We start from the raw sequence: 22328 nt of genomic DNA, 5'->3' as shown, positions 1-22328 counted from the left end.
AGTTTAGAAGGCTTTAGTCCCATTTCTGAGGTCAACATGATTTTGCATGTTCAAGGATATCTCATATGAAGCTCTGCTGTGACCATCTTTGTGAAATTACCGCAACCTGCTTTACAGTGCAGCATTCCATCATTCAACAAATTATTACTTTGTGAATGTGTCACTGAAGGGCCACTATGACTGAGTTGGAGGGCTGGATTTCATATATCTCTTGGGTGGGCATTGCTTATACCTAAACTTCAACATCCAGGTTAATGCTAAATGGAAAGTGCTGTAGCCCAGGAGACAGATGATGTGCACTTCAATATGGACCCTGCCAGTAACTCATTGTCTGGTCTTGGGCAAGTTAGGTGCCTCAGTTTCCTCAGCCATAACATGAAGACTTTTTTTCAGGTATTAAATTCTATAATTTATATGAGTCCATGATGCTTGCTCAAAGCCAAAATATGTTCATACTAGGCAAAGAAAAGGTGGGTCCATAGAGACTTATCAAGACTTGTCATAAATTCATGTACTGCCATGCAAAATTCTTAAGTAGAGAAAGATGAACAAAATAACTTACAACTTTGAATTGAGAGGAAACTTTTCTTCATAGAATAGTAGACCATAGAGAGACAGGACCCTGATAACTAGGTGACCTTTTTTCCCAAGCTTCTTCAAAGAGATTATCTAAGTATCATTTCAGACACCCTTCACTTTTATTTTTAGCTCTGAGTTTTCCTCACGAGGGTGTTGACCTGTGTCTTAGAGTTCCAGAGGACTCCCAGATATGGCTCATGATTCATTTTCAGGTACCTTGCATTGATTTCCAGAAAGGGCAGCGGGAGTAGGAGCCTGGATAATTTTTTTTTAATGTAAAATCCTTCTTTGCTCTCATACCTATTCCGACCACTTGATCAGAAATTGTATGCTCACAAATTGATCACTTGGTGCCACAGGCAATTGGCAATTAAAATAGAATCCAAGTGATATTGTACTCCAAGGGCCTCACAGCTGGTGTGGGGGGAACAAAACTCAGGGCTTTGGTCACAGGCTATTTTCAGCCTCTGATAGCAGTTGCGTTACTCATGTCTCATCCACCCTCTCCCTCCCTTCCCTCCACAGGCCAAGACTGGTGACAGCCTCCATATATTTAAAGAAGATGAGGGCCCCCTCCCCTTAGTTGAGCTGTCAGACACCAACAGGCAGGTAAGTGGAGTGAAGCAGGAGTCTGGGCTGGGCGTGGGCTGGCTGGCTGGCTTGGGTGGGACCATGAAGGGTCCCATAGAGTGAAGGTATGTTTCCTGTCGCGTGCCCCACCATGCACTCTGGTCCTGTGTGCAGAGGCTCAAGCTATACTTGATTCTGGTGTGGACCTGGCAGTTGTTAAAATAATTAATGATTAATTTTTGTGAGCTCATTATTAATTACTAAAAATTTAAGATTAATATTTGTTAGCTCAAGGAAACTTCACAGATAGGGAAATGGGTAAGAGACTATTTTTGGTTTAAGACTATTTTCATGGTGGAATAATGTTTCCTACTATCTTAGTTGGGGTGATAGGAAAAAAGAAGGAAATAATGGAAACTGGATCAGAAATCAACAGATGTATGTTCTAGTTGTAGAAATATCTCATGATTAATAGATGTGTGACTTTGAGAAAATTCCCGCTCTCATGGTCTTGCTCTCTTTCTCCGCAGGGATAAGTATGATTGTGATATTTTTCTAAACTATAAAGTACAGCACAACTAAAAGTTGATTGTATAATAAAAGCCAATTTCCCCCATGCTTAAAATACAAGGAATTGTGTTATTCAAAAGATGTGGGCGAATGAAGGAAATTGCCAATTTCACAATAATTTCTAATTTTTTTATACCATGTCTTACATATAGGAAATATTCAATGAAGATCTGTTGATTTAACATTGATTTTATTTCTCAGAAATATTCAGTAACAGATTTACCTTTAAGAATTTGAAAATTAATCAGAATTGGACCTGAAAAAAACATTGCTAATTTTGAAAAACCATTAAATGCTCTACTTGATTCAAGATCATTTCAAACTGAGGTTAGGGGCAGGCATACAGGGGGTGGTTCCCACTATTACCACTAGGTTTCAGTAAATGATTTAAAAATATATATATTTCAGTGACTGATAGGCAAAGTGAGAAGTGGTTTTAAACATTGGACTGAGTGGAAATGCTGCCCAAAGATCAAAGCTGCTGCCTCTAATTTCTGTTCCTTTCCCTGAGCCAGGAGTGGGACTCCTCCAAGATGGAGGTGGATGGCTGTTTGAGGAACCTGTCCCTCTGCAGTACAAATCAATGCAATTTTTTGTGTGTACTGACCATCTCCTGTGCCAGTGCTGTGGGAGGTAGAGGCAGCACTAAAGGAGGGATGGGTGGGCATGGACAGCAAGAAGGGTAGGCAAATGGGAAGAGCCTTGCGTCCTTGGTTTGCTCTTGGGACTGACTCTGAATGCTGGTTATATCCAATTCATCACAGTGCTGTAAAATTGCTTTATGACCCAGAAAATGTGATGGTCCCTTACTTAAGTGTTGTCTGGCTTGGCTTTGGTTCTATTCTGAACAACTCAGTGATTGGGCAGACTGCGCAGCTGTTGGGCAGGATGTGCAGCTGACCTGGGGCCTGGGTGCTCTCCCCAGGGCCTGGGAAGACAGGTGCTCTGCAGCCCAGTGCACAAACCATCCATCTGAGGCGGGAGGCGGAACAGGGGGTGGGAGAACGAGCAGGAGCATTCAACAGGCAAGTAGTCACAACCTTCCCGGGGGAAGTGGAGACAGAATCTTGGTAGAATACAAATTCAGAAATCCCGGGAACCTAAGGAAGAAAATAAAGGAAAACAAAGAACAGCAGTCACAGTGCCAACTCACATTCCAGCTCTGGACGTTACATTACTTCTTTGAGTTTCCATTTCCTGAACAGTAAAATTAAGATAATGCCATTGTATTGGTGAGAATCAAATGAGATAAAGTACAGGAAAGTATTTTTTAAGGTTGAATAGAACTGCACAAACATGCAAGGCCTTTGAGAAAAGGGACAGAGCCAAAGCCTAAAGATTGCGGGAAGATTTCCTGCTAAGTACAAGTGTGCTGATAAAAGTGGATTACAAGCTGACCACGAGTTAGAAGATGATTAATTTCTTTCATAAGAGGAAGGACACAAGAGTAGGAACATAATACCCAGGAAATACAGCTTCTTAGGGAGGCAGACTTCCAACTATAAGTGCTTTGCTTGGGTGTCTGGGAATATTATATCTAGGCTTGGCTTCACGGCCAAAGAGAAATGTGATGCCTGCGAGTGTGGAAAACTGCAGTTATTCATCCCACAGGAGAAAAGCAGGATGGGAAACAATAATTGTCTTGAGGGCCACAGGGGATGGAGCCTTTGCTGAGCCCCTTCTGGACCTCATCATGGAAAAGGGTTGCCTACTGCCCTGTGCAGACCCTGAGCCAGCACAGATACAAGTGTCAGCTCACTTAACTCTCACAAGTCAGGCGAGCAGGCATTCGTCAGGGGACTAAACAAAAATGCAAGACAGCAAAGTACTTGCTTAGGGTTCCGTGGCTAGGAAGTGGCAAAGCCAGGATCTAAACTGGGGTACAACATGATCTTTAGAAATAAATTTCAAAGGTCAAAATAGAGCAAGTTTCTGCGAGGAAAAGTTGGCCACACTTCAGAGATAATGTCAGAAAAGGCACCGTGTGACTGCTGTATAGCAGCCTTGGTTGAAAGGATGCATCTGCCGTGAGTGTCCAGGTCTGGGTTTCCAAAGGGGTTAGAAGCAACACTCGGGTTCATTCTGTGCTGGAAATCAGCCACATATGCTTTCCAGCCATTGTGAAAGGGCCTCTGAATGAAGGACTTCATATACCTGGGTTCAGGGGTTTAGGAAGAAGCTGCTGACCTTGAGTATCCTATATGGAGAGCTGCAGGCATGGCCTCCTCTTGGCCACAGGGATGCATTAGATATGCTGCTTTCCTCCACAGCCCATATCAATGGTAAGGTGAGCTCCTGTTAGGCCCCAAAGCTGCCAAAGAGAGGAAGTTAACTGTCCAGGGCAGAGACTCAGAATCTTGCCTAACAGGCAATCAATGGCAGCAGGCTGATCCTCCCAAGGGACTTGACGCTCTCCTTGGTGTGGCTGGGCCTGTTCCTGGGTACAGCTCACCCTGAAGCCTGAGAAACAGACTCAGTTCACGCCTGAACCCAGAAGAGTCACAAGCAGGGAGAGATTTGTTTTAAGAAAACAGATAGGAAACTGGAGATAAAAAATAATTGTAATAATTAATAATAATGCAAGCAACTAAAATTCAAATACCTGCTACATATTCAGTCTTGATATATAGTATCTTAGCTATTATATCTTACTCAACCTGAGAACACCTTTGTAAGACCAGCCTTATCATCCTCTTTATCTGAACAAGGACACAGGGCTCAGAAAGTCTGAGGACAAATTGCCACCAGATGGCATTTCCACGAAGTCAGGCCCCATCACTGTTCAGTCCCCTAAATCCATCTCATGGTTTGAAGGACCATTGGAGGTGCTTTTCACATCACAGTCACTTGGCAATCCACCCCCACCCAAGTTGAAAATCAACAGTGAGAAAGAACTCTCCAGCTCCAAGGATGGCCCTTGCTGTGTCTTAACAGAGCTGACTCTTAGAAATCCCTCATTTCACCGGCTTGCATTCATTCAGTCCCCTTGTTACTACCCCCGTGGCACTCTCTCTTTTGATCCATGGAGAGACGCTGGATCTGTCAAATCTCCAATTCCCATCAGTGGGGGAAATTTGGTTAATTAAGGTGCTGACCCCCATTCCCTGGCCAGTGTGTTATAGGCAGGAAGATGGAATGTAGTAGCAGCTTAACATGGGTTTGATTAACAGGTATGGCACTTACTAGGTGTGTGGTTCTGGAGAAGTTGTTTAAGCTCTCTGAGTCTGTTTTCCCAACTTCAAAAAAGGAGAATAACAAAGTCCTCTTTGCAGGCCTGCTGTAAGTATTAAAGATGCTATATGTAAAGCAGCGACTGCATAGTAAATGATAAGGAGTAGGTAATACTCTTAAGAACACAGCTTTGGAGTCAAAGACCTAAGCTCCAATCTAGCCCTGTGAAACCTACTGGCCAAGTGACCCAGGGCAAGTGAAACAATTTCCCTAAGACTTCATTTCCCCATTTGTAAAGAAAACTTCATAATCATGCCGACCTCGAAGGGGTGTCATGAAAATTAAATGAGACACTGCAGTGCCTGGCACAAGGGCTGTGCTCCAGATAGCTTACCTTCATAGTAACATTATTATGTTAGTAACGGTCATAACTATCATTAGATTCCAGGTATGTGTTTCTATGATCCAAAGTCTTTGCTTAATCCCTTGGAGACAATTTAACTCAGTATTTGAAATCAGACATCTAGAAGGATGACCAAGAGAACCAGTAATCCTCTGAAAATGGCAACATCATTTGAGGTCTACTCAAAGTCATGGTCTAAGGTTCCCAGGTTCTTTACTGGACTCCGACAAAAAAGAAACTGAATCACTAAGTACCACTTTTATCTACTGTACTCATGTTTGCCCTAAGGTATCATCTTTCCCTCCATTTTTGGTAGTTTAAAGAAAGGAAGGAAGAGAGGGAGGGAGTGTTAGATTAGGAAGATTATGCCCAAGATATACAGTTGAGTTATTCTTTTAAAACTTCAAATTGATTTGTGACAAAACAGAGTCATGGTAGAACTAATTGGCTTTTACATTTTATAACACTTTGCAGTTTACCGAGTGATTGTACATCTTTGAATAGATATGATTCTTAAAGCAACCCTGTGAACCAACTAGGATAATTATCCCCATTTCAGAAAGGGGATGCTGAAGTTCAGAGAGGTTGAACAACTGTCCCAGATCAAACAGCTTTTAAGAGGCAGATGGAAATAGAACTCTAACCTCCTGCATTTGATCATTTCCCACCCCACCCACTAAATGGTACCCCCAGTAGTAAGTCTTCCATGGCATTATTTTTTAAGCCTATACAAGGTAGTCTCTCACTGAAATCCAAGTAGGGTATCCAAAAGTCACCCACCCTCTAGCTGCATTCTCTCTCATCCTTATAAGCCCCAGTCTGTCTCCATTTCAATCTGAACTGTGAAAACAGTCATCTCAGGGGCTGGCTCAGAAAGTAGTGCCAGGTGGTGTGATGGAGATTATGACCCATGTGACAAATGGGGCTGAGTGATGGGCCAGCCTATATTTGGTGTCCCACCTTCAATGACCCTTGCCTGTGCCAGGCAACACTGATAAACAAATGGCCCATCCCTTGGTGGCATGGCCAGGGTAAACTCACATTCTGGGCCTGGCTAGAAGAGTGTTGAGACACAGGAATTCCAAAGCAATGCGGGAGTCTGAACAGGTTTTGTGTATATGCCAGGACCTACATGTACTTTCAAATGATAGAGACCTAACGAAAAGATTGGTGCTTTTTGAGTTACCTAAAATAAAGTGGGTAACTATGCCTTGGGTTTGAATAGCTTCTCAATACTGCTTTACATCCCAGTCATATTTCCATGGCCTTTATAACGGTCCTGTGAAGAAAGTACAGGAGATAAGATTATTGCCATTTTCTACCCAGGTTTAACGTCACACAAGTAAATGGCAAAATCAAGATTAGAACCCAAGTCTCCTAATTTCGGACTCCTTCCGACATCCTCTACCTTTTGTCTATGATGGTGGGAAGAAAAAATCAGAGACACCTTCTGTGTTGAACCTACATAGCTCTCATTTCCATCTTTACAAATAAACCTGAGCACCTTTGTAGCAGGATGCTTAAGGTGTTCTATTTTGGGTTTCAAGTCCTGATATATGTATGTGAGATATTTACGATCACTTCAAAACAAAGTGTGCTGGAATACATTCCCTTGTAAAGAAGGTGTTATCTGTAATCTTAAGCTCATTTTTAAAAGTATTATGTTTAGGCAATTGCTGAACACACACACATACACCAATAGGCATAGCTGTGATCCATTAACTTTCAGGGCACACCAGTGAAATTTCCACTGAAGATTGAAATGAGAAATTTGACTTACAATTGTTTTCAATGAAAATTTCCACATCATTAATTTTACAAGTGTCCCTGTCACATTCCTAGGTGTAATATATTATGTTTCTCCTCTATTCTATACCACGTGGAAGCACAGGATCAAAATGAACAAGAACAAAATTATATGATTCTCCTCTTTCCCAGAGAATGTGTCATATTGAATCAGGGAATGAGGGATTTCTGAAAAAAAGATGTTAGCTAAGAAAACACTCCCAAATGTTTATTATTATTATTTTTTATGCCTCACCTTATTTGTAAATGGGTTTGGCTAATCTTTGAATTTTCTAACCCTAAAACTCTATCATTTAAATGGAATCCAAAATAAGTAATTTGGGCTCTTTTAGGAAATATTAAGGCCTCCCTCTCTTTCTGAACACTCTCTTCTCTGCCTAAAATGTCCTTCCCCGTTTTCTTTCCTGGTGAACTCCTACTCATCCTCCCAAGCCCCATTTGGACGTGATATCATCTGTGACCCTCCAAAAACTACCTGCCTTCAACCCTAGTCTAAGCGTGGGTGGCTATTACTGTCTTTGAGTTTCCATAGCACTTTGCACAAGACACTTCTTTGATGCAAGGTATTCTGAATCCCATCTCTCTTCCTCACTAAAATGTGGACTTCTCAATGCCAGGGACCACAAAGTACTCATCTTTATAATTTTTCATCCTGCAATCCCTCAGTGACTCATCTTTATAATTTTTCATCCTGCAATCCCTCAGTGAGACCTAGTGCAGTACTTGAGACATAAAAGTTAGGTAGTAGTAAATACATTGTGAATGAATGAATGAACAATCAAATTAACAAATGAATGCAGCTGATTCGGGCTTTTCAACTCAAAATCCATTTCTCTTTCCATTATCCTAAACAACCTGAACTATAGAAATAGTAATACTGTATGTTTCCATTTTTGAAAAAAGTCATTTCATAAAAATTTTCCAAATAAAAAGAGAAGCCTGCTGCTCTACAAGGAAGACTGGGATGTTCCTGGCTAATCTCACACTGTTTTTGTAAGCGGGAAAAGCTCCTTGGGGGGATATTTAGATAGGAATGATCTCTTCAGTTCTAGCATCAAGTTCAGTGGTCTGTTTGCTATTTACCTTCTGTTTCTTAGCAGAAAGTCTCTTTGTTATGAGACCGTGAGATACAATTGGACCATTTGACCCAGGAGGGCTTAGTATTAATCGCCAACTATTATAAGAAGGTGACTGGTTTCCCAGAAGCAGAAGAGAAGGTCAGAAGCAGCCACTCAGAACGGCCTGATAATGCTTGGTGACAATGACAAGATGACACACTAGGCTTCTTAGAAATCAGAATGTAGAAAACCAGAGGATCCCATTTCAACTGCAGCCCCTTTAAGTCTGGCAGGGTTTCAGAAATTTCACTGGGTATTGATGGCTTATTTTAATTCTGCTCTGGGGAAACTGAAAACTTGGATTTATACTTTAAAAACACACAGATAAAAAGAAAGAAAGAGTAAATTGGATTAGTTTTTAAATCCCCATCCTTGGCTAGTATCTCTTACAATCCTTTAGGAAGGACCCAATGGCAGCCCTGGGGCTGTGACTATCAGCGACCCCTGTCAAGCACCATGAATTCTATCAGATACTTCTTGTACATCATGACATTTGGTCCTTAAAACAACACTGTGACATAGTAAGGGAAAACTGTCTTCATTTTATAGGTGGGAAAACATGTAAAGAAAAGCTGTGTAGTTCATCTTGATACACACAGCAAGTTGAGTAGTGCTGAGAGTAGAAGGTAAGTTTCTAGACCGTTGATGTAGTGTAGTTCCAATATATCTTATTGCCAGAATAATGATAGTCTTCAGAAACAATTAATGGACATCAGAAATAAATCTGAACAGGAGATTTTATACACTATACATTTTTATCAGCAAGATAAGCCAAGGCTTGCTTCCCAAGAATGGCCCACCACATACTTGCATCAGCTTTGCCTGGAGTATGTTAGAAATGCAGAATTCCCCGCCTCATCCCAGATCTACCAGTCCAGAATCTGCATCATACGATCCGGGTGATTTGAGAAGCAATGAACTAGGTATAAAATACCATTTTCAAAGTATTCATTCAAAGTTGCCACTTCTGATGGGACAATTTAAAAACCTTTGATAAAAAAAAGGGCGGGCCGCGGTGGCTCAGCGGGCAAGAGTGCTTGCCTGCCATGCCGGAGGACCTCGGTTCGATTCCCGGCCCCAGCCCATGTAAAAAACAAACAAACAAACAAAATATAATAAAACAAGAAAATGTTTAAAGATGTTTCCCTTTCTTCCATCCTTCCTTCCTTCTCTCTGTCTTTCCTTCCCTTCCTCCCTCTCTCTTTAAAAAAAAAATAAAAAAAAAAATAAAAAAAAAAAAATACTTATTATTTGTATATAACTTTATATCCACAAAATTGGCTCGTTCATTCCTTCCCACAACACTCTGAGGTACATAGGGGCAGGTATTATTGAAATTTAACCTAAGGAAAAACTGAGTCCCAGGGTGGTAACCTGACTTGCTCAAAGCCATCTGAGTAAGCGCCTGGGTGTATACAATGACTCGCATATAGTAACTATTTGCTGAACGAATGAATGAACCGTTAAACAAATTGAAGTTAGGTATGTTTACCACTGAACTAAAGATTGATTCCCTTCCAGGGCCACCTAAGTTTAGGGCATCTAATTTTCTGTCCTGTTAGATTTCACCTTCATCAAAGAATCATCAAGATGCCAAACTGGGGCGGAGGAGCAAAATGTGGTGCCTGCGAGAAGACTGTCTACCACGCAGAAGAAATCCAGTGCAATGGGAGGAGTTTCCACAAGACCTGTTTCCACTGCAGTGAGTTGGGAGAATGCCATGGGGGCCTCTTAGCATCTGGGGGGCAATTTGAGTTCATATTTAACCACAGTTACTCTATGTCAGTTGTTCTCAGAGGGTGGTCCCTGGACCAGCAGCAACAGTGTCACTTGGGGACTTTTTAGAAATACAACGTTCAGGTCCCACCTAAAGAGGTAATTGGATCTCTTCACGAGTGCCCTTTCTCCAACCCATTGCCAGGCTCACTGGCCATTTCCCTGCATTTCAGAACAAGCTGGCCTGCCACTGCTCTCTGGTTAACCTGGTGGCAACATTTAAAAGGTGTGACTTGGCAGAGAAAGGAAGCCAGTGCTTATCTGAAGCCAGGATGGATTTGGCTCTCTGTGTTGCCCTCACTGGCCAGCTGTCACTGAAGCCAGCTGTGACTGGTCTTTCCTAAGAAAGAGCCTGTGTCAGGTAATGGGGTAGGGGTAGGGAGAGGGCAACGTCATGCCAATTCTCCAAGAGTCCGTCATGGCTAGGGCACCAGTAACTTGATGAAGGGAATCTTAACCTTCATCTGCAAGACAAAGATTTACAAAATGCCAAGACTGGAGGGAACTTTAAGACCCTGTGATCATGTGATTGTGAAAACCTTGTGTCTGATGCTCCTTTTATCCAGGGTATGGACAGATGAGTGAAAACATAAGGATTAAAAAAGTAAATATATAATGGGGGGGAATGAAGGGTAAAAAAAAAATGGGTAGATTGAAACACTGGTGGTCAATGAGAGGGAGGGGTAAGGAGTATGGGATGTGTGAATTTTTTTCCTTTTTTCTTTTTCTGGAGTGGTGCAAATGTTCTAAAAATGATCATGGTGATGAATACACAACTATGTGATGATATTGTGAGCCACTGACTGTATACCATGTATCGACTGTATGTGTATGAAGATTTCTCAATAAAAATATTAAAAAAAAAAAAAAAAAAGACCCTGTGGTCCACATTGAAGTCTGGCTCTTCCCTGGAATTAGGTGATTTTAGATGAGTCATTTCTCATCTGTGAGCCCAGGCCATGTTTATCTATGGCAGAGCCAGGAATAGAACCTGTGCCTTCAGACTCAGAGGCCAGTGCTCTTTGACGCTATGGCATTTTACAGAGTTCTCTAACAGCTAGCCCTATTTGGAGAGAAACTGGCTATGGCTTTGAGATGGCCAGTTACCTCCTCAGCTTTCCTCCAGTAGGTCTGACTTAAGAGCTAGCTTTGCTGAACATCTGACAGGTCCCCTTACAGCAGAGCTCTCCTATGTCTCAGCCCAGAGGGGGTCCATATGTCTTTAAGCTGTTTCAAGCAGCATTGCAAGGGCTGGGCTTCATCTGTTAGGACAAGGAGATACTCTATCCTTCAGATGCCAGAAATAGTAACATTTCATCCGCTGCAGGAGTTTCCATTATCCCTCACCGTCCACAGAAAACATAATTATCATGAAAGAATGGGGGAAACAGCATTCTGAGTGACTGGGGTTGCACATTTACGGATATGGTGGATTTTTACTTTTAGATTTTTATTTTGAAATAATTCCAAACTTACAGGACAAATAATCAACACAGAGAACTCCAATATACCTTCTATCCAGATATTCAGATTTACCAACATTTTGCCACATTTATTATATCATTCTTTCTATCTATCTACCTACCTATCTATTTCCATCTATTTACCTATTTTATAAACATTTGAGAGTAGGTTGCACGCATCATGCTCCTTGAAAACTTAATACTTCTATGTACATTTCCTAAGAACAAGATATTCACTTATGTAGCTTCAGTAAGTATGGTTATCATGTTCAGGAAATTTAATGTTGATATATAGTATACAATATATTCCATTTTTTCCAATTGTTCCAATAATATCCTTTTGGGTATTTTCTCCTCCATTAATAGATCTAGTCCAGGATCATGTATTGCATTTAATTGTCATTGTCTTTTTAGCCTCTCTCTCTCTTCTTAATTGTAGAAATGTATAATACAGTATAAAATTTCTCGTATTGACCACTCCCAAGCACACAGTGCGATCAATTTCAATCGCAATGCCATGCTACCCTCACAGTCATCCGATGCTTTGGGTTTTATGCATCTTATTTGTCCCTCAAATTCATCATGACTATTACAAATTATCCAGAATTCATTGCTCAAAAAGTTCCTTTTGTCCAGAAATGGCTAGTGTTCTTTTAAAAGGGTAGGGGTGAGTTTAGAAACAACACTGGTATAGGAGTACAGAAGACTAGAGCTTGAATCTGGACGCTGTCATGTGCTAACCATGTGACCTTGGGCAAGTCATTTCACCATTGCAACCTCAATTTCCTCCCTCTATAAAATGTGGATAGTTATACCTACCACACAGGGTTGTTACAAGAGGAAACTGGGATTTATGATCTGGAAATCCAGTTATCTAGGCTTTTATTCTCCTTTGATCAACTTTGATATCTTAGTGGACCAGGAATGGTAAGGTAGCTTTCCATTGGAGGGAATGTCTTTTCTTTTCCCGGGTAGCAGGAAGATGTCCAGTTCAATGGAGCCATCATAGAAGGGAACTAAACATTTGGTGGGAGGTGGAGCTTCCTTTTAACTCAATATTTTCCTTAGAACTTGCAGGGGGAATGGGGATTTGGATAATAAAAGTTTTTGTGGTAGTGAACAGAGGGCCTTGAAGAGGAGCATGACTTCCTACATTAGTATCACAAGACTTACCTGTCCACAGGCAATCCCGTAGTTGCCAAAAATAGGTGCAGACAGACAGGATCTATCTTACTTGTCCTCTGGCCAGTGTTTTCCTGCCTTCTAAATAAACACTTAATCCTCCAGATCAGCACTGTCTAAAATAAATATAATGTAAGACACAAATGTAAATTAAAATTTTCTAGTAGCTGTGCTGGTTTGAAATGATGTGTGTACCCTAGAAAAGCCATATTTTAATCAAAATCCCATTTCGTAAAGGCAGAATAATCCCTATTCAATACTGTATGTAATTAGATCATCTCCCTGGAGATGTAACCAAATCAAGAGTGGTTGTTAAGCTGTATTAGGTGATGACACTTCTCCACCCATTTGGGTGGGTCTTGATTAGTTTCTGAAGTCCTACAAAAGAGGAAACATTTTTGAGAATGAGGGAGATTTTTGAGAGAGCAGAGAATGACATAGCCACGAGAAGCAGAGAGTCTACTAGCCAGTGACCTTTGGAGATGAAGAAGGAAAACGCCTTACAGGGAGCTTCATGAAAGGAAGCCAGGAGAGACGGCTAGCAGATGATGCTGTGCTAGCCACATGCCTTTCCAGATGAGAGAGAAACCCTGACCTTCCTCACCAGGTGCCTTCTCACTTGAGAGAGAGACCCTGAACTTCATCAGCCTTCTTGAACCAAGGTATCTTTCCCTGGATGCCTTAGATTGGACATTTCTATAGACTTGTTTTAATTGGGACATTTTTTCAGCCTTAGAACTGTAAACTAACAACTTATTAAATTCTCCTTTTAAGAATATTCCATTCCTGGTATTGCATTCTGGCAGCTAGCAAACTAGAACAGTAGACATATATTTGAAATACAAAGAAACAGATTAAATAAATTATTAAAACATTTTATTTAACCCAACTATCAAAATTATCTTTTCAAAATGTAATCAATATAAAAATGATTAATCAGACATTTTACATTTTTTTCTTTTTGTACTAATTGTTCAAACTCTGGTATGCATTTTACACTTACAGCACATAATTTGGTTGCCATGTTGGACAATACAGCTCTATTTTTCCTGTGTGAAAAAAGTGATCAGAAGCCAGGGAGTGGCTACAGAACTGGCTAGGGCATGTTAGGGCCCAGGTAGTTTTGGAGTGATGGGAATGAGCACTGGACTAGGAGTCAAGGACTGAAGTCAGGCATGGCTTTGCAACTTAATGCTATATAAACACCGGCAAGGCACTGACCATTATTCCTGCATGCATTTACAGAGGGCTAATTACAAACCAGACCCTGTGCTAGGTTTTGGGGATAAAACAGTCCTGCCCTCAAGCAACTCAGAGACAAAACATCAATGAATGTGTGAAGAATTGTTCTGGAAGTTGGCAACTAGAGCAACAAGACAGGTTTATGCCTTACTGGCCCAAATATAAAGCATGTTTTTCCCCCAAATTATTCCTCATTTAAAAAAAAAAGGATTTTCCTTGTATCCAAAGCCTTATAAAATGAATCAGTATAGGAAATTTTCCACTTTATGTCATTTATTTATTTACATTTTTTTAAAAGAGAATTTTTAACAGACACAAAAGTAGACCTAATAGTTTGCTGAACTACCAGAGGTTCATCTCCCCTCCCTGAACCATCAACCCCTGGCCAATCGTACCTCATCTACAACCCTGCTTCCTTCCTGCACTCCTGTGTTCAATTAATTTTTTTTAACAATAACATACCATTTGCGGAAGGCATCTTAGCCTGAAACAACCTCATTCAGTGCTGGTTTGGATTGTTTCTAGAGGTCACTTGATGGAACTGGTTAAAATTTAAAATAAGGCAAATAAATTTAATGCAAATTTATCATCATTCCTGGGGATAAGGCGTCACTACTCTAACACTGCATATCACTATAAACAACCTGTAAAGATCAATGTCACAAAGCAATACAGCAAGTTGTTTGGAAATCATATACACTTTTTATAAGCTGCCCCGTGTTATGCTAGTAGGTACTTCTCGTTGAGATAACAATTGCTAGAGGACAATCTTCTGCTTAAATACCAACAGGGCTTCCCCTCACATGACTAAGGCAGGACTGAAGATGAACTGCTCAGGAAAGCTAGGTGAGCTGCCTCCAAAAGGGACTCTGGGAACAAGGGAGATGCTGATGTTGAAGATAAAATGAAAAAATTTGGATATGAAGGTTCCTTGAATCTGTGTGAGAGTAAAATATTTCCAAATCAATGCATTAGCATTTTTTTAAAATATTGTTATTGAGAAATCTTCAGACACATACAGTACAACCACAGTATACAATCAGTGGCTCACAATATCATTACATAGTTGTATATTCATCATCATGATCATTTTGAGAGCATTTACATCACTCCAGAAAAAGAAATAAAAAGAAAAAACTCATACATCCCATACCTCTTACCCCTCCCTCTCATTGACCACCAGTATTTAAATCTACTCAGTTTTTTACCTTTTATCCCCAGCCCCAGTATCTATTTATTTATATCTGTGGTAGTTAGATTCAGGTGTCAACTTGGCTAGGTGAAGGTGCCTAGTTCTATTGCTGTAGACATGAGCCAATGGCATATGAAACCTCATCTGCTGTTGATTACATTTGCAGTTGGCTAGGAGGCATGCCTGCTGCAATGAATGATGTCTGATTTATTTGGGCGGTGTTAAATGAGAGCTCAATGTAGCACAGCCCAAGCAGCTCAGTATACCTCATCTCAGCACTCGCAGCTCAGCCCAGGCCTTTGGAGATGCAGAAAGGAATCACCCTGGGGAAAGTTATTGGAACCCAGAGGCCTGGAGAGAAGGTCCAGCAGAGATCGCCCTGTGCCTTCCCACTTAAGAAAGAACCTGAGTTGAAAGTTAGCTGCCTTTCCTCTGAAGAACTATACATTAACTAAATAAATCCTCTTTTATTGAAAGTCAATCCATCTCTGGTGTGTTGTGTTCTGGCAGCTAGCAAACTAGAACAATATCCTTTTTTTTTTTTAACTCATCTGACTATACTCTGGATAAAAGGAGCATCAGACACAGGGTTTTCACAATCACATGGTCACACAGTAAAAGCTATATAGTTATACACAGTTGTCTTCAAGAATCAAGGCTACTGGAACACAGTTCAACAGTTTCAGGTACTTCCCTTCAGCCACTCCAATACGCCATAGACTAAAACAGGATATCTATATAATGCATAAGAATAAACCCCAGGATATCCTGTCGGCTCTGAAATCTCTCAGCCACTGAAATTTTATTTTGTCTCATTTCTCTCTTCCCATTTTGGTCAAGAACGCTTTCTTAATCCTATGATTCCAGATCCCGGTTCATCCCTGGGAATCATGTCCCACATTACCAGACAGAGTTATACCCCTGGGAGTCATGTCCCATGTAGGGGGTAAATCAATGTATTATTAATTTATATTATTAAATTAAATATTATAAGGAGACATTTGACACTTTAATTTGTACTCCTTAAAGTTTATTTATTCAAGCTCACAAAGAGACAATCTTTCCATAAATCTTCTCTTTGGAAAAAGAGGGGATTGCCTTACATTTGAGGGTACTTTACCTTAGGTAATATATAGTAACCAACATAAGCCTAAGGGTCTATGAGACAGATTCCCTGCTTTACTGCCTCCCCTGCTTCCAGAATTGGGCCAAGATCAGCCTTAATGACAATTTTCTCCCCAAATAGCACAGTGCTCCTCAAAGGCCATAAGTATAGAAAACTAGTCAATCTGGATTCTTGTATGATTAAGAAAAAAATAAATTTTTCTCCTGACACAACCCCTTCCCCCAACACTTCCCTGATGTCATCTGGGGTGAGACACTCAGGGACTGAGGTTGTTTCAATTCAGGGATGTTGTTCTTGGTTGGTCCAAGACCACACACCTGGTTCCAATTCTGACCCTGATCCCCTTCTATCTGGGCACCACCGAACACTTTACTTCGGCCTCTCTGTGCCCCAATTTCCTTGTCTGTGAAATTAAGAGTGTCTTGAAGTCTATGGCTGAGGACAGATGCTCCAGTCAGGCATCAAAATTGTGTTCTTGGTCTCAGGCCCCCTGTGCTGGGTCTCTTGGCCCCCAGCTTGGCATCAGGTATGCAGGGGAAGGAGGAGGAAGCTCCACCCCAAAGCCCTGACTCTTCCTTTCCCCACAGTGGCCTGCAGGAAGGCTCTTGACAGCACCACGGTGGCTGCTCATGAGTCTGAGATCTACTGTAAGACCTGCTATGGGCGCAGGTATGGACCCAAGGGGATCGGGTATGGACAAGGCGCTGGCTGCCTCAGCACCGACACAGGCGAACACCTCGGCCTCCAGTTCCAACAGTGAGTTACTGCCCCACGTCCTCCCTCCCTGTTACAGTCTCCAATTATCAGGGCAGTTCATTCTGTTCCCATAGCAACGTTTTCTGGAAGTGGGAGAATGGACTCTATTGTTGACTTGCCAACAATAAGAATACTCAATCTGACCAAGTTTTAACGACGTGTCATCTCTGGAAGACTCTCTTTAAATTATCTGCCTTTCTAAAGGGCAATTACTTTTACACCATGGCTCTTGGTTTGCAAGTCAAGAGAAAACCCAGAATGTACAGACGTTCCATTGTTTGACCTTTGCAAAACTGCATGGAGTCTCTTTTCTTTCCCTTTGAGAGTTTCTGTGTAAATCACGAAATATGACAGGGAAGCAATGACCATTTCTCTATGTGCTTGTCACTAAAGGATTTCTTCCCTGGATTGAAAGATGACTACTGTCTATGGCACAGGGGGAGCAGGTGATGGGATGGGCAGTGCCTAAGAAGTAAGCAATTAATTTTGGCCTGTTTGATTATTCTGTGGGTCTCCCTGTCTGCCTGCTCTCTATACAGATAGTGCCAAGGATCCCTCCAACACAATCCCAGGGAAGCTGGGTTATCATGTTGTCCCTTGTCCATCTACGAACCTACTTCTCTGGGTTCACTTTCTTAATGATCTTGCTGACCTGCAGGGCAAAAACAATGACAGTCTGACAGCCGCTGGGCGGTAGCTGCTGCCTAGCCAGCTGGTGTCCGGGGCTCAGCATTTAGAAACAGCAGCTCTTTAGACGGATTGGCCAGAAAAGCCCTACCCAGATAAGGAAGCATCCCACGGAGTTCCAGAGAGTTAGGCCACCTGGTGGAGTGGTCAATCCCACATCAACCCACACTAGAGCCTGGAAAAAGGGAGGGATGTGGGCTTAGTCATTTTAGGAAGAAAATTTCTCTTCATTAATATTTCCCATTACTCAGTTGGAGACTCTGCTTAAAGAAGAAAAGATGATATCAATTACATTCTCTGCCTCTCATCACCCAAAGCTCACTTTTCTATGTGAGAGCTTCTTGTGATGCTGCAAGAAGAGTAACAAGAGACTGAAGACCTTAGGTTTCATTCCAGCTCCACCAGTTGCGAGCTGCCCGACCTTGGGCAATTACCTCTCTGCCCTGCTCTTTCCTCGAATTGGTCCTCTCTCCTTTCTAGGGCTGTGGTGGGGCTCAAGTGATAAGGCGTACAAGGAAACACCAAAAGACATGGCAAAACATGGGGCTGTTATCTATTTTGGACATTGCTCTCATGGGGAAAATAGCTGAACGGTGGTTACTGGATGACAGTCTGAATTGTGGATGCCACAGCTCACTGGACTGTGGTTTGTTAGGAACTGATTAGTACTGATTGTCAAGATCCCACTTTCAGGTCATTTTTGTCCTATAATATCCTTTTCACAGCTCACTTCAGAAAGCAAACTAGTAGGCTTCAAGATAGTACAGAAAAACCTAAACCAACAATAACAGCAAAAATAATGATATAACAATGATGACAATAATACAAGCTAATGTACATGAAGCTCTTGCTAAGTGTTCTATAAGAGAAAAGAAGGATTTAAATGAATTATAGCTAGCACTTATTAAGTCTAACAATTACAGCTAACATTTATTAATAGTTATTTAAGCTAACTTTTATTAAGTGTTGGGTAGGCACTACTATAAATGCTTTATATGTATCACCTCATTTAACCCTCTCAATGCCTCAATGACTCTGCAAAAGGCACTTTGATTATCTCCCTTTTCCAGAGGAGGAAATTGAGGCACAGGGAAGTTAAGTAACTCACTCAGGTTCACACAGCCAATATTGTTTGCCATAGGAGGTCTATGTGTTTCACTCTTTCCACTAGGTCCCCCAAAGCAGCACGCTCAGCCACCACCAGCAACCCATCCAAGTTCACTGCCAAGTTTGGAGAGTCAGAGAAGTGCCCTCGATGTGGGAAGTCAGTCTATGCTGCTGAGAAGGTCATGGGAGGTGGTAAGGTAAGCATCCCTGTAAGAGCCAAATGAGATTTGCTCATCCTCCACCGCATCATGTGGGAGGTACTGAAAAGAAGAAAGCAGGTCCCAGACCCCTCATCCTCCTTAGTTCCCTCAGAACCACTTTAGAAAACACATTCTTACCCGCTTTCCCGTCTGTGCTGCCATACTGTGGTGGCGCCCTTGGAAAGCTAGAGCTGATGCAACAAGAATTAACCTAGAAGGTGGAAGTTCCCCCAGCTAAAAGCTCTAGGGAATACAAAGGCACACAAGCCCCACCCCCACCCCCTTCACTCTTGGCCCTGAGGACCCCTTACCACTGCATGACTAAACTTGCTGCTGGCATTGCCACCAATGAGTATGGCAAACGCCCCACAAGATGACAAGAAGTCCCCAGTTACAAATCTCCTAGTTCTCTGGAGAACAGTGAGACAGTGCTGCAGTTTTGCTCTATAAGCTCTGGTTCCAGGCCTGAAGCCAAAGGATTTAGACCTGAGGAGAGAGGAGAATATTGTTGGTATGAAAAGGGGGAAGCAAAGGCCATGAAGAGTGTCTGACTTCAAATATAAATGCAGTCTCAACCCCAAACCAGTCATTTGAAGACATATGACAACCCTGAGGCTGGGTCTGTCAATAAGCACATGTGCAGAAGGCAGGCGATGTTTTTGATGATATAAGCCAAAAACCTCGCTTCCATAAAAAATACTCAGAGGATTCAAACAATATGCATAGAACATAGAATTATCTGGACAATTACCTTATTTCTTCACTTTTCTTTAACTTTACATTCAATATAAATGTTACCCACTCCCCCAAGCCAAGTCCCTCTCTGTCCAATTTGTTTTCTGAACCTTTTAGGCCTCGGAAAACCCATTCCTATTTAATCTGTTCTTAAGGAATACTTACACATTAAATCCATTTATAGGGGTTCTATGAGTTGCTGGACAAGTCCATCTCTTTTTCTCTAGACCCCTGGGAAATAACTTTCTGGGGGCTGATTATGCAAGTGAATGGTTAAGACAGTGATATTCTTTTATATGCTGCTGGTCAGGGGACATAAAGTGAAAATAGAATATACTGCCAACCCCATTAAAAATAGAACTTTCCTGTGTCCTTCAGCCTTGGCACAAGACCTGTTTCCGTTGTGCCATCTGTGGAAAGAGTCTAGAATCCACCAATGTCACTGACAAAGATGGAGAACTTTATTGCAAAGGTGAGTATTTCCAGAGTCTCTCAAGATGTATTTTCCTGAACAGGGCCCTTGGGAAGGGAAGTTGTCTCCATGCCTAGCGACTTGCCCAGGGTCTATGGCTGCTCAGCATGAGCAGAGTTTCAACTCTCAGGATGGGGAACAGAACTACCTAAGGGAAAGAAATCTCTTGCTTGATCCAGCTGTGCCCTCTACTTTGGAGCACCAGGGGAGACTCGATGCTTAGAGATGCTCAGTGATTTAGAGCAACTAGGGGCCTGGTTGGGGAGAGAGGAAGAGGCAGGAAGCAGTGCCCTGACTCTGGCCCTGGAACAGACCTCAAGACTAGACAAACAGCATTGCAGCCCCTTCCAAAGCTAAATGCCCTCTGACCACTTGGTTGGCAGACAGTGGTTACCAGTGGAAGGATGAACTCAGTAGGGACTCAATTAAGTGTATTAAGACATCTCCTTCCCTCCCTTCATCCTTCCCTTCCTGGCATTTCTGATATTGGATATCACTTAGTGATCATAGAGACATATTGGCAAGATGGTTTTCCTCCTGTTCCTCACAGCCCCACCCCTAGCTGCCTTCACAATACCTTTGTCTTCTGAAGAGGTAGTAGAGGCTTTGCTCCTTCCTGATGCTACCAAAGGAAGGCATACATGATAGCCAAGGGAACATTCGCTCAACCTCACAGCTTCTCCTAGGCCTATTCTATCAATTAGTGGGATTCTCCCACCCTTTCACTTGATAATGGTGTCTCAAGATCTTCAAATGTGCATGTGGGAATGGGGTGAGGGGAGCAATGGGGCCATTAAAAGGGAGGCAGTCATTAATTAGCACTGTAAATCATCCAAGTTTTTCCGATAATGAGACAAGGATGAGAAGTTGGATAAGACAAGGATAGACACTAACCTACTCTCTGACAGATAGTTGACGTCTCCTGACAGTAGAATATATACAAGGCCTCAGCATTCACAGGCCATAAAACCCTCCAATGTGTGCAGCCAACAGGGAGATCAATACGTGAACAATTGCATTTCAAAGTGAACACAGCCATGGTAGCGTAAAGTTTACAATGCGGTAGCACATCAAGAGGAAAGTAGTCAGCTTGGGGTATTAGGGAAGGCTTCTGAGAAGATATGCTCTCTAGGTCTTGAAGAGTGAGTGTGGGTTTGGGAGGGGGCTTTCTAGGACCAGGGAGCAGTAAGTGCTAAAAGACACCAAAGGCTAGACACCATGGTTTATTCAAATAGTCCATGTGGCTGACATGTAGGGAGGAAGGCAAGAAGCTGTAGGGGACAAGGATGGGCAGGTAATCATGGGCAGGATTATGCCAACTCAGATGAGCAAATGTTTATGAATACATTTAGTACAGTACAAAGAACCATAAGCAATTTTTATTAGCAGATTCAAAAAGTAGTTCAATTTATCTAAAAGTTAATACATGCTAACTTTATCAAAAGGATGCCTGTAAGAGATAAAAGGACTATGTCTGGACAGAGGAACTAAAATAAGGATGCTAACCAACTTATTCTCTTTCTTCCATCCCCTTTTCGTTCACAGTTTGCTATGCTAAAAATTTTGGCCCTACAGGTATTGGGTTTGGAGGTCTTACACAACAAGTGGAAAAGAAAGAGTAAAAAGATGCAGCATTTCTCAGGGCTTTTCCCAGCCTAAACGCTTGCCAATAATCCTGCACTGATGAAAACCTTTTCCATGACGTCCTCTCATTTGTAGTTGGACAGTGGTCCTCCTCTGAAGGATCATAGTTTTTGCTCAAAGTTAGAAGAGGCCTTTGGAAGAAAATTATTTAAAATTTAGCCTGAAACAAATGCTTTATTATTTGTGATACCTGGGGTGGGAGAGGCAATAAATAAATGTTTTAGTGGTACCTCACATGTTTCTGGACCTTATCTTTTGGCTGGAGGGAAATATTAAAAAGACAAAACTAGTTAAAAAAAAAAAAACTAGCTATGGAAAAAGTAATGGTTTGAATGTTAACTGGTGGGGGAGTGAGAAGGCAGAAACAAAGGGTTAAGGAAGGAGGTATTCCACAATCTGTCAGGCGAGCATCTTTTTAGTTACTGAAGAAGAAAACAGGGATATAGGAGGAAAGACAATATGAGAATAATTCTAAAAGGAAAAGCAAAACCAATAAAACTGCTGAAGAGTAATCCTTTTGTTCTATGAT

The 22328-nt window shown here is 41.7% G+C and overlaps 1 protein-coding gene across 3 annotated transcripts; it reads left to right on the top strand.

Moving 5' to 3' along the window:
* The first annotated feature begins 758 nt into the window (after positions 1 to 758).
* CSRP3 (cysteine and glycine rich protein 3) lies at positions 759 to 22033 on the top strand. 3 transcript variants are annotated; one of them, XM_077114202.1, is made up of 7 exons: positions 759 to 791; positions 1105 to 1188; positions 9780 to 9919; positions 16786 to 16954; positions 18813 to 18945; positions 20062 to 20155; positions 21701 to 22033. In XM_077114202.1, exons 3-7 carry the CDS (start codon positions 9808 to 9810, stop codon positions 21775 to 21777), a joined length of 585 nt encoding a protein of 194 aa, XP_076970317.1. In that variant the 5' UTR covers positions 759 to 791; positions 1105 to 1188; positions 9780 to 9807; the 3' UTR covers positions 21778 to 22033. The 3 variants fall into 3 exon arrangements, with proteins under 3 accessions (XP_076970317.1, XP_076970316.1, XP_076970318.1); XM_077114201.1 differs by lacking the exon at positions 759 to 791 and having other exon boundaries at positions 1065 to 1188; XM_077114203.1 differs by lacking the exons at positions 759 to 791; positions 1105 to 1188 and adding an exon at positions 8786 to 8843.
* The last annotated feature ends 295 nt before the right edge of the window (positions 22034 to 22328 follow it).

This window comes from Tamandua tetradactyla, chromosome 8, assembly GCF_023851605.1.
Source record: "Tamandua tetradactyla isolate mTamTet1 chromosome 8, mTamTet1.pri, whole genome shotgun sequence".
Lineage (NCBI taxonomy): Eukaryota > Metazoa > Chordata > Mammalia > Pilosa > Myrmecophagidae > Tamandua > Tamandua tetradactyla.
This window is presented reverse-complemented; position numbering and strand designations above follow the sequence as displayed.

Coding starts and splice junctions, on each gene's coding strand:
- CSRP3 (XM_077114202.1), top strand. CDS start 9,808: ATGCCAAACTGGGGCGGAGGAGCAAAATGTGGTGCCTGCGAGAAGACT. Junction 16,955..18,812: donor CTCGGCCTCCAGTTCCAACA/GTGAGTTACTGC, acceptor TCTTTCCACTAG/GTCCCCCAAAGCAGCACGCT. Junction 20,156..21,700: donor TGGAGAACTTTATTGCAAAG/GTGAGTATTTCC, acceptor TTTCGTTCACAG/TTTGCTATGCTAAAAATTTT.